The 13,535-nt window shown below is 46.2% G+C and overlaps 1 protein-coding gene across 1 annotated transcript; it reads left to right on the forward strand.

Moving 5' to 3' along the window:
- The first annotated feature begins 466 nt into the window (after positions 1-466).
- znf598 (zinc finger protein 598) lies at positions 467-13,077 on the forward strand. Its single transcript, XM_012873118.3, has 12 exons — positions 467-794; positions 1,981-2,093; positions 3,886-4,015; positions 4,738-4,949; positions 5,039-5,256; positions 5,334-5,427; positions 5,919-6,196; positions 6,276-6,351; positions 6,436-7,283; positions 9,335-9,491; positions 9,643-9,790; positions 11,948-13,077. Exons 1-12 carry the CDS (start codon positions 621-623, stop codon positions 12,317-12,319), a joined length of 2,820 nt encoding a protein of 939 aa, XP_012728572.2. The 5' UTR covers positions 467-620; the 3' UTR covers positions 12,320-13,077.
- Positions 13,078-13,535: the final 458 nt, after the last annotated feature.

A 13,535-nucleotide genomic window follows, 5' to 3' on the forward strand; every position in this document is an offset into this window, starting at 1 on the left:
TTCCTCAAAATAAATAAATAAATTTCCCTGTTTAGAAAGACCAATAACAGTAGTGTATTCAAAAAGTGCCAAAAACTAGATCTGTTTCAACTCAATTAATTTTTTTCAATTAAATTTTATTTATATAGCGCCAACGTGTCATCTCAAGGCACTTTCCAAAGTCAAATTCAATCAGATTTATACACAGATTGGGTTTCAAGTGTTGAGCGCTTTAAATTGATCATCAATATTAGAAAGGTACTTCATCATTGACTTCATATTTATCTTTGGGTCATTATTGTTCCACAAATCTAGCGGAGTCGGACTGCTTCCAGAACTCCGAGGTGTGTGAAAAGGGTGTGTGTTTTATTACGGCAGACCGTTCGTGCCGGCGAGCGCCACCTCACACACGTGGATCAGCCATGACAGCGTACGCAGATCTCACAGCGGAAGAAACGGGGCGTGACCACCATGCCGCGGTGCTGAGCTCGCCCCATCCCCATGACATACAGATCTGGGGCACTTCAACCGTTTCGTGACGCGACAACCGGCAGCACTTCACACTTTCATCGTTACGTAAGCAGCCCGCTGCCGACGCTGTCTCCCAAACAGTTTCAAGCTTCAGCTTGTTTTTCAGCAACATGGATCCAACAACCGCAAAAGAGTCCGAGAAGACGTGCGTCCTGTGCTGTCAAGACATCGACATCTTCGCTTTGGGCAAATGCGACCACCCGGTGTGCTACCGGTGCTCCACCAAGATGAGGGTGCTCTGCGACCAGAAGTACTGCGCCGTCTGCCGCGAGGAGCTGGACAAGGTGCGGATTCCTCCGCTACTCTAGCCCGGGGTCGTAGCTAGCTAGGCCTCGGCGTCCTTTTTAGTCTCCCTAAGTATTAAAACGGCCTCCTAGTAATAGTATCTTAATTTAATTTAAAAGGGGGATAATTAAGCCAAGGAAAGACGTGGTGTAGCTGCCCTGTGCCTAAACTACATTTAGTAGGCTGTCATCCGCCGAGCAAAGTAGTTCATGCTAACACCAGCACGCCAAACGCTGTTGGTTCATCAAGCTCCGTCACGTTTGGTGCTTCTTTTTTTTTTTTTAAAGCAACAATGGTTCTAATAAAAATGAAGACATCGTCATAATCTTATCTAGTGCTGGTAGCCCTGTTTCATTTATTGCAACGCGTCGCTAAATGTGTAATGTAGTGGACCTGCTAATTGCTAATAAAGGTTTGACACTTTGGACCACTTTAGGGAAACACGAGGTGTTTGACCATTTATTGCTGTCAGGTTCAAACTATAACTTTAATCTCAGTTACACGGGGACAGCATCAGCAGGCAGGAGGGGTCAGGACATCACAACAATCTCCTAAAGTGTCTGGCTACCTGAAGCAGACGAATGCGAGTGACAAAACCCACAGATTTGGCTGCCTTTTGGAATCTAGACCTTCTTAGTTCTTCAAATGTGATAAAATGAATTTTGCTCAGGCAAGAATTGACAAATCTAATCAATATATTGTCTACTTGGTTTAATTTCCCAAAAAATATGAACGGTAAATAAAACGTGTGCCATTTATCTGGACTGGAAGCAAACCTCTGGATTGTGTTGTTCCTTGATTTATAGGACATACGCTTACCAGACAATCTTTCAGTGTTCAGATGGGGAACAATATCAACCCAGATCGAGGTTTTCTAAAGTCAAACAGGGTTCTGAATGTTTTTGGCTGTGGAATATCTGTCAAATTAGTAGCAGTGGGTAAATTTTAACCCATCAATGTCTCCTAACTCCCTGTCGGACGTTGTGATCGCAGCTGGTTGCTCCTCTGTGGTCTGAAAGTGATTATCGAATTGCTATCTGGATCTTCTGCATTGCTGTTATTCTCGACAACTTTCAAGAAATTAACCGTGGTTCACAATAAAATGTTCTTTTTTTTTTTTTTTCTTCATTAAATGTAGTTTTGTGTGCTCTGAGTTGAAGCCTTTCTGTCCTGCTGCTGTTCCAGGTGGTGTTTGTTAAAAAGCTGAAGACCTTTCAGGCTCTGCCCTATCAGCAGTTCCCCTGTGAGAAGAGATATGACATCTATTTCGTTGACGAAATGACCCACTCTCAGTACAGGTAAAGGATGACTCTGTTGCCTCACACCGCTATTATGTGTACAAACATAAAATGATACAGTTTGACACACCTGTTGATTTATTAACTAAGATTTTTTAAAAAGTAGCTGTGTTTAAGGTAATTGATTGGAAATTGCCCCCTGTCAAGGTTTTTTTTCTTTTCTTTGGTTGCTCAGTTACTAATGGGTCTCCTTCAAGATTTGCTAATTACAGAATCCCAATCTGAAGTTTATAAATTTGGTATTATGCTTGAAAAGTCAGCGGCTATGGAGTGCAACAAATAACACACTGCTTTTCATTAGCAGCACGCTGCAAAAACAGACTAAACTAAACTAAAAATAAGTAACATTTTCTTGAAATTAGTGTATTTGTCCTTTTATTTGAGCAGCTAAATAAGATAATCTGCCAATGGAATAAGATGTTTGCACTTGAAATAAGAACAACTCATCCCCATCAACTTATTATTTCAAGTGCATAATATCTAATTATCTTATTTTAGGGGTAAAATTACTCTTCCCATTGGCATATAATCTTATTTAGCTGCTCAAATAAAGTACAAATGCACGCATTTTTAGTTCTGTTTTTGCAGTGCAATGCACCGACCTTAACGACGTACCAAGGAAGCCTGTGCAGGCATGTGCAAAGTCGACCTTTATCTCGTCGCTTTTCATTATATCTGGATAATCGGATACACGTTTACGTCACAGACAGACTTTCTCACCTTGAAACGGTTGTTTTTATTTATTTATTTATTTTTGTCACTAAAAAAAGGAGGGGCAAACCCAGCCCCAAATCTGTTTTGTCAAGTATACGCGTTAGCTCCTAGCTTTATCGTTTATTTCTAAATATGTATCTGACTAGAATCGTGCAGCTAGACGTCTATAAACGTCCGTCCTGCTGATTTGGTTTATCTGCCGACCGGTTTGCTGATCTACACAGCTTGTGCAACCCTGTCTTTGCTTCCCTGGTTTGCAGTTTAGCTCGCAACATGTTTCCGAGCCGTCCAGGGTGACCACACGTCCGCCGAAGCCAACGGAGAACTTTGTTTTTGCTTTTCCACACCATTAGTATTTTGTTTTGAATGTTTTATGGTCAGTGTTTTGGTCGCTCTCTTTGAAGCGCTTCTGCTGCCACACACCGAGGGCTTTCACTTTCTAAAGAGCAGCTCACATGAGGCCAGACAGGAAAAGGCGGCAGCCGTCGCTCTTTCACTGCAAATGCAACTGAACTGATTCATTAGAGCCAGTGGGTAATGGGCTCATCCTATAGGTTAGTTTTGCAAGCCACGCCCACCAAACTGGGCTGCAGCTGACATAACAGCCCACAGACCAGCAAGGGGTACCAGCACTTCCTGCAGAAAGCTTTATGAAATAAACATTTTTGTACAGGACTTATTGGATTGTCATCAATTGGATTATTATTTTTATTATTATTATTATTATTATTTTTTTAAGGAAACTGATACATGTGCCATCTGTTAAGGTTTCAGCTTATGACTCTGTGGTCTCAAGATTATCCGTTTGGCATGTTGCAGAATCTGAGGCTGCAGAGTCACCACAAGGCTGTTATGAATCATTCAGTTTTTTTAATGATTTAATGACTAGCTGTTGCAGTAGTTTAGCACTGGGTTGGATGCGCTCACCAACACTGAATGTTTAGACTAATGGCTACGGAAACTATCGCTTAGGTGTACTAAAAGGACCCGTTTTTAACTTTTCTCACGACTCTGACTGGTTTCACTCGCCTTGCAGCGTCTTCCTGATGTATTTGTTGTTGTTGTTGTTTGTAATCAGGCGTCTGCTGCTGTCAGAATGCGTCCGTTGTCCAGAGCCGAAGGTTTTCTCCCGGTATGAGGAGCTGGAGCAGCACATGAGGAAGCAGCACGAGCTCTTCTGTTGCAAGCTCTGCTCGAAACATCTGAAGGTACGCTCGCTCTGAGCCCCCAGCTTAGAGAAACAAGACATTTCTGACTGCGATAGAGCTGAGAGGTTATTTGTAGTATTCATTTTAGGATCTATAGTCCTAAGAGAACTAAAAATAAGTAAAATTTTCTTGAAATGAATGTTTTTGCCCTTGATTTGAGCAGGTAAATAAGACTATTTGCCAATGGAATGAGTATTTTTACCCTCTAAAATAAGATAATTAGATAAACTGCACTTCGAATAAGACAATGGAGATGAATTGTTCCTATTTTAAGTGCAAAAATGTTATTCCATTGGCAAATAGTTCTATTTACCTGCTCAAATCAGGGAAAAATACTTTAATTTCAAGAAAGTATTTCATATTTTTAGGTCTATTTTTGCAGTGCGGCCAATAAAACACACCAGTAGGGAGATATGTTTTTTTTTTTTACTAAAACCTCTCCCCTCTTTACACACAACTTTAAATGTTTACATATTTTTGTTCATTTCATTGATTTTTCTATTTTAGCAAAATCTTCTATTTAAAATAAAAAAGCTGTTTAGCCAGATTGTTACTAAAAAGTATGAACCGTCATCATAGCGTTATTTTATCCACTCCTATAAGAAAAGGTAACTTCGTCCTCGGGTTCCAAATAGTAATTCCAGTTTAAACGCGGAGCCGACGCGTATTTTACAGAGCGGCTGAAATGTTAATTGCGCTCTGAAATCCCGACACCCCTCCAGATCTTCTCCTACGAGCGGAAGTGGTACAATCGCAAAGAGCTGGCGCGGCACAGAGCGCACGGCGACCCGGACGACACGAGCCACCGAGGACACCCGCTCTGCAAGTTCTGCGACGAGCGTTACCTCGACAACGACGAGCTCCTCAAGCACCTGCGCCGGGACCACTACTTCTGCCATTTCTGCGACGCCGACGGCTCCCAGGAATACTACAGGTGCCTGCGGCGAAAGCAATATGCGCCCCGCGTTGTCTCTCGTGTGTCCGACGGTGTTCTCACTTTTTCTCTGACCCGCCTGCCCTCAGTGACTATCAGTATCTGAGCGAGCACTTCAGAGAGAGCCACTATCTGTGCGAGGAAGGACGCTGCGCCACCGAGCAGTTCACCCACGCGTTCCGCTCCGAGATCGACTACAAGGCCCACAAGGCTGCGGCGCACAGCAAGAGCCGCGCGGAGGCCCGGCAGAACCGCCACATCGACCTGCAGTTTAACTACGCGCCGAGGCAGCAGAGGAGGAACGAAGGTGGGTCGCCGCGTTCTCGCGTCTGCATCGTGGAGCTTGAAACGGCGGGGAACTTGAGTTGTTGTGTGCTTCCGTAGGTATGGTCTCTGGCGAGGACTACGAGGAGACGCGGCACAACCGAGGAGGACGGGGAAGACCTCAGATGGGCCAGAAAAGCTGGAGGTACTCCCGGTAAGTTCGCAGGACCGCTTCCGGGATCCGTCTAAGGTTACCGTGGCGTCACATCCTTTTGAACGTCACGTTTTCTCATTTAACAATAACAGGCTCGTCTTTTATTGTATGTTGCCCTGTATTTATTTATGTAGGATTTAATTGGATAAACCAACACAAAGTAGTATGTGATTGTTAAATAGGAAAACGACACGTCATTCTCAGCATATTTTACAAATGGAAATCTGAAAAGTGTGGCGTGTGCGTTTGTATTACTCAGATGGCCCTAAATGAGATTTAGAGCAACACATTGCTTTCAGAAGTGATTTCATTAGTAAGAAAAAATCCATCTATGTGTAGGTTTGCAAAGCCACTTTAAATTTTTATTAAATATTTTTACTTCTGCATTCAGTTAAACACGCTTTGCACCCCAGTCTATCCTGCCGTCAGTCACATCTGGCTTCTCGCAGTGTTGGTTCTCCAGCTCTGAGCCGTCTATCTTATCCGTGCAGAGAGAGGGAGGAGGAGGACCGGCAGGTGGAAGCAGCTTTAAGAGCGTCGATGGCGATGCAGCGGCAAACGGAGCGAGCCGCCGCCTCCGCGCAGCGACAGGCGGAGCGAGCCGCCGGCGCCGCTCAAAGGCAATCGGAGCGAGCCGCGCAAAGGCAATCGGAGCGGGCTGCCGCCGCGCAAGAGAGGAGCGCTTTGAAAAACTGCAGAGAAGAGAGGACGGAGGCCGAGGAGCCGAGGCAGCTGGCAGGACAGCTCAAAGCAGTTAACAAACCCCCAGGTGACATGTGCTCCTCTGATCACTAGAATCATTGTAAATGTTTTTTCTTAATCGCTGTTTTTTTGTTTTTTTTTTACAGTAAAAACAATGAAGAGCTCCAACCCCAGAGATGAAGATGACTTCCCTGCGCTGGGAGCCACAGCCGTAGCGCCAATGTAATCCTCAGCGCAGCGAGCTGCCCGATCATCTCACGGCCTGCTTGGTGCTGAAAGGCCTCACGTGTGTTCTTGTCCTTCCAGCGTAAAGCCCGGTCCGCCAGCGCCTACCCCAGCCCTGAAGGAGGAGGAGTTCCCCAGCCTCACAAGCGCCGCCGTTTCATCCCCGATGACCCCCGCTTATTCCGGGCAGCCCAGAAAGACGTCGTCCTTTCACGAGGAGGACTTCCCCGCCCTGGTGCCCAAAGTGCGGCTTCTCAAACCCGCAGCCAGCGGCGGCTCGGCGTGGTCCACCAGCACCGCGGCGGCCAAACCGAACCCTCAGATCCCTCCGTCCTCCAGAGCGGCCCCTCCTCACGCCGCTGCCCCCTCTGGACCGCAGCTCCTCGCTTCGTCAAGCTCGTCCTCCCGCAAGAAGAAGAAAGTCGGGGAGAAAGGGAAAGTAGCAGCTTCCCGTTCGCCCTGTCTGTCTGACGACGACGGCGGGGGGATGACGCAGCAGGAGTTCCGCTCGGTGCCCACCATGCTGGACATCTCCTCTCTGCTCACTGTTAAAGGGGGCAACGGCAAACCCGCCGTGACTTCCTCTTCCGCAAACCCCGCCCCCAGCGCAGACCTCCCGTCCTCTAAAGCCAGCAAGAAGAAGAAGCAGAGAAACGCCGACGCTCCCGTCGCGTCTGCGCCCGCGGCTCCGGGAATGGCGGCACCCGCGATCTCGGTGGAGACGGCGGCGCAGAAGGAGAACGTCCCCGAGAAAAGCTGGAGCAAGTCGCTGTCCACCGTTGTCATGGCAGCAGCGGTCAGCGGCTCTGCCGACCCGACGTCAGCCGCTTGCAGGGACTCACCGAGGGGAACCCCACCGCCTGCCGCAGATCCTGCTCCGGAGCCAGAGGAGGAATTCCCCGCTCTCATGACCAAGAAGCCTCCTCCAGGTAAAACCCAGCAGTCTACCCACAGTGCTTTGCTCCAGCCGGTTCCTTACCGTACTGAGCCCTGCAAAAGAACTGCAGACGTTTTCACATGGAGACGCTTCAGTTTACAGTAGGTCGTCTAGATTTTAAGCGTTTTCATTTGTTTTTATTGATCCTTTGATTAGACTAGAAATAAAGGTTTAGAATCTGAATCACAAGGATGGAACAACCAAGATTAAAGGTGCATAGCCGCATTATTTGAATTTTTTTTGACTCTGGTTGCATACAAAGTTTTTATGAATGTTATTTGGGCGTTTTATGCTTTTGTTTTTGCTGTTTTTGCTCAATTTGTTAGTGAATACAGCCGTTCACGTTTATTGATAATCATGAAAGTACGACACTGCGCGCGTGCAGGAAGCAGCTAATGCTATTAGCATCTCCCAGTGAACTGTGGAAACAATGAAGAAAGGTCCAATATCCAACAGAGGAAAAAAAAAACGCAAATAAATATGAGTCCAGGAGGGAAAAGACTGTAATGTCACTGGGAATACAGTCTGATCGTTGGTGTTCGCTGAAGAAAAAGCTAAAGCTGCCGAGGCTCAGACGTGAAGCAGAGGTGATCGACGTGAGTAAACGTGTTTATACTGTGATAGTAACAGCAATGCTCCTCTCAGCCTCTGCAGTGTTTAAATATGAACATTATAAATAGACCGATTGGTTGGTTCTCACCTTGATGCCGTGTCCCTGTTTCCGTTTATGAACGAGAATTTTCTTTCTCCGTGATGTTCTGATACGAGGCTCTTAGAGTTGCTGTAGATCAGTTTATTTAATAATAATGGTTGGTCTTCGATCAGGCCGAGCTGCCGCTTTACGCCGATGCGTTGCAGACGGTCAGGCTTGGTCAGGCATTATTTAATTTTGATTAATTGATTTATTTGTCTCCATATGATAGTTCTGTGATACCGCCGGTAGATGGCGCCACATCTGTTTATATCAGCTCATCCTGCCACGCTGGTGCTGGGGTTCTAGTTAGGCTCAAAACAGACACTATCAGGATGGACGCTTGGTGTATGGAACCTTATTTTTTAATGATCAATTTTTGGTCTGTTTTATAAGCATATAACGTGGCTATATACCTTTTAAAAATACAGCCTTCCCACACACAACTATACAACTTAGAAACAATTAAAGGTGACTAGAAACCAAAATAAGTGCAACTCCAAGAATAACATCAGTGTTATCATGTATATCCAGATTTGAGACATTATTCCAGATGACACCTTGAAAAGTGTGGCGTGCCTTTATGATCAGTCGCTTTCCTCCGCTACGTCCAGTTCGATAGAAATCATTCAATTTATAAACAAATTACCTGTTTGAAATTTGGCCTCAATATAAGTACAGAAGTATTGCTGCAGACACCAGAGTTTTATTTATTTTATAGAACTTTAGGGAGCAGGCATCACGAAGCAAAAGCAGCAACTAAAAGCAAGGTTAGGTTAATGCAAAATATAAGCTTGAATCATCTTTTTTTTTCTTTTTAACGCGTTCAGGATTTCTCATTGAGATCCCAGATCTCATTTTCAAGAGATCTAACGGTGTCGGTGTTCAGCTCACTCAATAAATCTGGCCTTTTCATGGCGGGCTATAATAAAGAAACCAAAGCTGAATGAAGGCATATGAAATGTGTTCCAGGAAACCTTAAAGATGAGAGCAGAGTTAAACGATCGGTCCAGAGTGCCGGGTGCTGTATGTGGCAGAAAGCTAATCCCCACTAAGCATGGTGGCGGCAGTATCATGGTTGGGGGAAGCACTTTCAAATGAGTGGCCTGGATTAGTAATTAAAGGGATTTTATTCCAGGTTTGAATAATAAAAGTATAAAATGATGACAAATCAGCCTGAAACACCGGCGCTCTTCAGTATCGTTGTTGGCCGTATACCAGCAAATTATTCCACATGTAAAAAAGCTGAATACCTGGAATGGGTGTCCGGTGTTTCTCCGTCTTGTCATATAATGCACCGGTGTGACACTGACCAGTCAGAGTTGTGACTGTAGTCTGTGTTTACCTGACAGGCTTCAAGAGCTCCTTCCCAGTGAAAGCCACAGCAGCCAGCCCTCCCCCCGCCATGCCCCCACCTCCCCCCGGACTGGGAAGCTCCGCCCCAAAGCCGCCCCCCGGCTTCACAGGAATCCCCCTCAACAGCAACGTGGTGGAGCCCGCCGTCAGCCTGTGAGCAGCTATTAACAAAAAAATATTCACTTTGACTAACAAAAGTCGTTTTTTTTTTTTTTTTTTTTTTTTTTTTTTTTTTTTTTTTTTTTAGCCACGTGATTCATTAACTGTATTCCTGTTTTGTCTTGTTTTCTTTTTCTTCTTTCAGGGCCCCCAAGATGCCGACTAATGGCTACCTGGTGCCGGATGACTTCCAGCAGAGAAACCTGGAGCTCATCAAGTCTATCAAGAAGCATCTGCACAACGATGAGTCAAAGTTCAACCAGTTCAAAAATTATTCGGCTCAGTTCAGACAGGTGTGCTCAGCGTCTCGCCCGCTCCTCTACCAGAGTATCGAAGTGACTTCCCTCAAATTTACCCTTTTCTGCTGTTAATCCCACTTAATTTGGCTTTAACTGGGAAGTTTAAGTGGGAAGTTTTGCATAATTAATTAAAATAATATTTTTTTCTTTATAAAAGAAAAATGGAAAAGGTTTGCTTTTATTCAGCCTCCTGAAGCTGAAGGTTTATATAAGCACTATTCGCTGTCACAGCTGCGAGTCCTTTGAGTTGTGCGTCTACCCGCTCGGCGCAGACCGCCGTTTTTAAACAACAGGTGAACAACAATTTTCAGTTCTTGACACGCTTTCCCAATTGGATAAAGGTCTGGACTTTGACTGGGCCATTCTGGTGCGTAAATGCTGAAGAGAAGCAACCGCAGCATGATCCTGCCACCACCATGTTTCCCCTTAGGAGCGCGTTCAAAGTGATGGGCACTGTTGCTTCACCGTCAGCTAAAACGTTCTGGTGTCTTCTGACCAGAGCAGGTTCCTCCACATCGGATTATTCTGAGGATTATTGCTGTATGCAGACTGGGCGCTGACTTCTGACTGAAATTATTTCGCTCTAGATGTTATAAAGAAGAAGGGCATCCCCACAGTATAACGCTACCTCCACCCTTGTTCATGGTGGAAACGTTGTTGAGGCTAGAGTTGCACAATATTTTGACTCGCAGTCGTCATCTCGGTGTCACAGAACAGCTTTGATGCAATATTTTTGGTAGGATATTATATTTCAAGCACCATTCAAATGCTGCATGCATAGAAAACAATTCTCCAGTAATTAAATCACACAAGATCTCAGATAACAAAAAAAATCCTGCTCTATATCCATATTGATATGGATATAGGTAATGTGCTATTGACTTAAGGATGCCGCATCATTTGATGAAAATGATAAACCCACATAGGGCTTAACCCAAAGAGAGAAAGTGAAAATGAAAACTGATATGGCGAGCTGGTTCAATCTGCTGAAATGTCACTGCCTGATATTATTGAGGAGTGCTTCTTTATGAGGAGGCAGGTGGTGTCCTGGGTGATCTTCTCTCAGGTCCTGACCAGGGCAGCACTGAGCTCCTGGACGGTCAGAGGTGTCAGATGGACCTAAACATGACGTTCTAGATAGGTTCTGTTGAATTTAGGTCAGGGGAGCATGGAGGCCAGTTTATGGTATCAATTCCTTCATCCTCCAGGAACTTTGTGCACACTTTTTGCCACAAGAGGCCAAGCATTGACATGCACCAGGAGGAATCCAGGACCTACTGGAGTAGTAGCGGGTATAATAATGGATCTAAGGGTTTCATCCTGATGCCTAATGGCAGTCAGGGTGTCATTATTTATCCTTTACAGGTCTGTGCGTCTCTAAATGGATTCGCCTCCACTGACCCACCACCAAACTGATCATCCTGGGTAATGTTACAGGCAGCAGATGCCAGGCGAGCTTCATAATGCCCGGGGAGAAATGGCGGGGCCCTCAGACCACCTCATGAAGTCTGTTTCTAATAGACCTGCTGGAGGTCACTTTGTAGGGCTGTGGCAGTCGTCCTCCTGTTCCTCCTTGCACAAAGGAGCAGATACCGGTCCGGCTGAGGGGTCAGTGACCTCCGATGGCTCAGTTCAGCTCACCTAGAGTAACTGCCTGTCTCCTAGGATCTCATCCACACTCCTCAGACAGTGCTGGGAGACACAGCAACCTTTCACATATTGATGAGCCATCCTGGCGGAGACGTGCAGCTTGTCCAGCCCCTGTAGGATCTGGGTGTCGCCTCATGGTACCAGTAGACTCACCGACCCAGGTCACATGCAAAACTACCAAAAAGCACTGGTTGTCTGCAGGTCCTCCAGAGTAATAATCGGACGTCCTGCCCACTTTGCTTTCTTTCCCGTCCTGTAGGTCAGCTTAAATCGCCGTGTTTTGGCAGGTTTGCTGTCTTTTTTTTTTCTTTTAATGTTTATTTTTCTTCCACTACACTGCTGAGCATCAATTATGTTGCCCTTTGGCCTAAAATTCCAATCAAAGCGTCCAGGTTTGCGTTTCTAATGTGGCACACAGGACTGTAAACAGTATGGGGGGGTACGTGGGGAAACCCCCGACTGCTCACCGGCTCTGTTCAACTCCATCCTCTCTGTTTCCAGGGTGTGATCTCGGCCGCCCAGTACCACCGCAGCTGCAAGGACCTGCTCGGGGACAACTTCAACAGCATCTTCAACGAGCTGCTGGTGCTCCTGCCCGACACGGGGAAGCAGCAGGAGCTCCTGACCGCCCACGCAGACTGCAAGGCGCTGGAGAAGCAGTCCGGCGCCGGCGGGAGGAAGAACAAGAACAAGAAGAACGCCTGGCAGATGCCGGCCACGGCGGCCAACACGGCGGCCGAGCTGGACTGCCAGGTGTGCCCCACCTGCCGCCAGGTGCTCGCCCCCAAAGACTTCAACTCCCACAAGACCCTGCACATCACTGAAAGCGAGGAGTTCCCCTCCTTGCAGTCGATCAGCCGTATCATCAGCTAGCCCCTCCCCCCCCCCGGCTCGGTCTCCTCCTGCTCCGTCGGCCGTTGCGGGGCGACGTTTCAGCTCTCCCTGCAGCTCTCTGTGAAGGCCTTGCAGCGCCGCAGGAGCCAGCGTGCCAAACAGCAGCCTGATCGCTGTTTTAAGCCAGAGGAGGCGCGGGCCTCCCTCTCATTAAGACCGTCGCTGGTTTTTTTTGGTGTTTTTTGCCCTCAGATAAAAGATGGTTTTCCAGTTCAGGATGTCTCCTGCTGGCACTCACCGTGGGAGCGTCTCTAATCAGAGCGCCGAGGATAATACAAGGAGGAAGTCGTGTTGCGGCTTAACAGAGAAATTCAAAAATGATTTTTTTTTATGTTGCTTTTTGCTTTCACTTAAAACAGAACTGCACTTTGTCTCGGTAACAGGAATTAACGGGAGCATGCAAGGCAGCGGTGCTGCTTGGTTTGAACAACTAAAACGTCCGGTTCCAATAATCAGCACCATATTTATTTAAATACAGCAGATTTACTGCTTAGTCTTTGCTGCTTAATGCAGAATGTTGTCTAACGGTGCAAGGTTTCTCTTGATGTGAAAGAAATGAAGCTGCTTCTGATGTTGGAACAAATTTTTGTTCGCATTTCAAGTGTTTGGTTTGATATTCACTCTCATTCCGTTCGAATCCACATCCGGTAAACCTGGCATGTTAGTCGGCCGCCACCAGGACCGTGCTGCTGTACCAGTTTTCAAAAGAAAACCAAATAAAAACATCTTCAATCCTGTGCTCCTCTTCGAGAATCTCTGGGAAAGCTGGGTTTCATTTTAGTCCCAGCTTTCAATTATTTCATGTTTTTATTCTAAATTGTGAGGCTAGAGAAACATATAACCTCCATCATAGCACCTTACTGTGTCGACACAAGTGCCAGCGCTCTCTCTCTCTGAGGTTTCTGGTTTTGTCTGGTCCAAAACCAAAACAAAAAAAAGCTGTTTTTTCCCCTGGGAGGAAGGGGGCGCCCATATTTCCTGTCTGGAAATCCTCTGCAGGGTTGTGTTCATCTACATGCACTTAAGCTGTCGGCGTTGTGCAGCACCGTATCGGGAGAGTGTGCAGTGACATCTGACGTATTTCAGTTATATTAGACCGAACAAAAAAACGCCGCTCTTTTATGAGGAGACGGCTGATTTCTGTACCTCACAAACCTCACGTATGTTTATTATCCTGCTGAATGATGACGGCTCA

Source organism: Fundulus heteroclitus, chromosome 16 (assembly GCF_011125445.2).
Source record: "Fundulus heteroclitus isolate FHET01 chromosome 16, MU-UCD_Fhet_4.1, whole genome shotgun sequence".
Lineage (NCBI taxonomy): Eukaryota > Metazoa > Chordata > Actinopteri > Cyprinodontiformes > Fundulidae > Fundulus > Fundulus heteroclitus.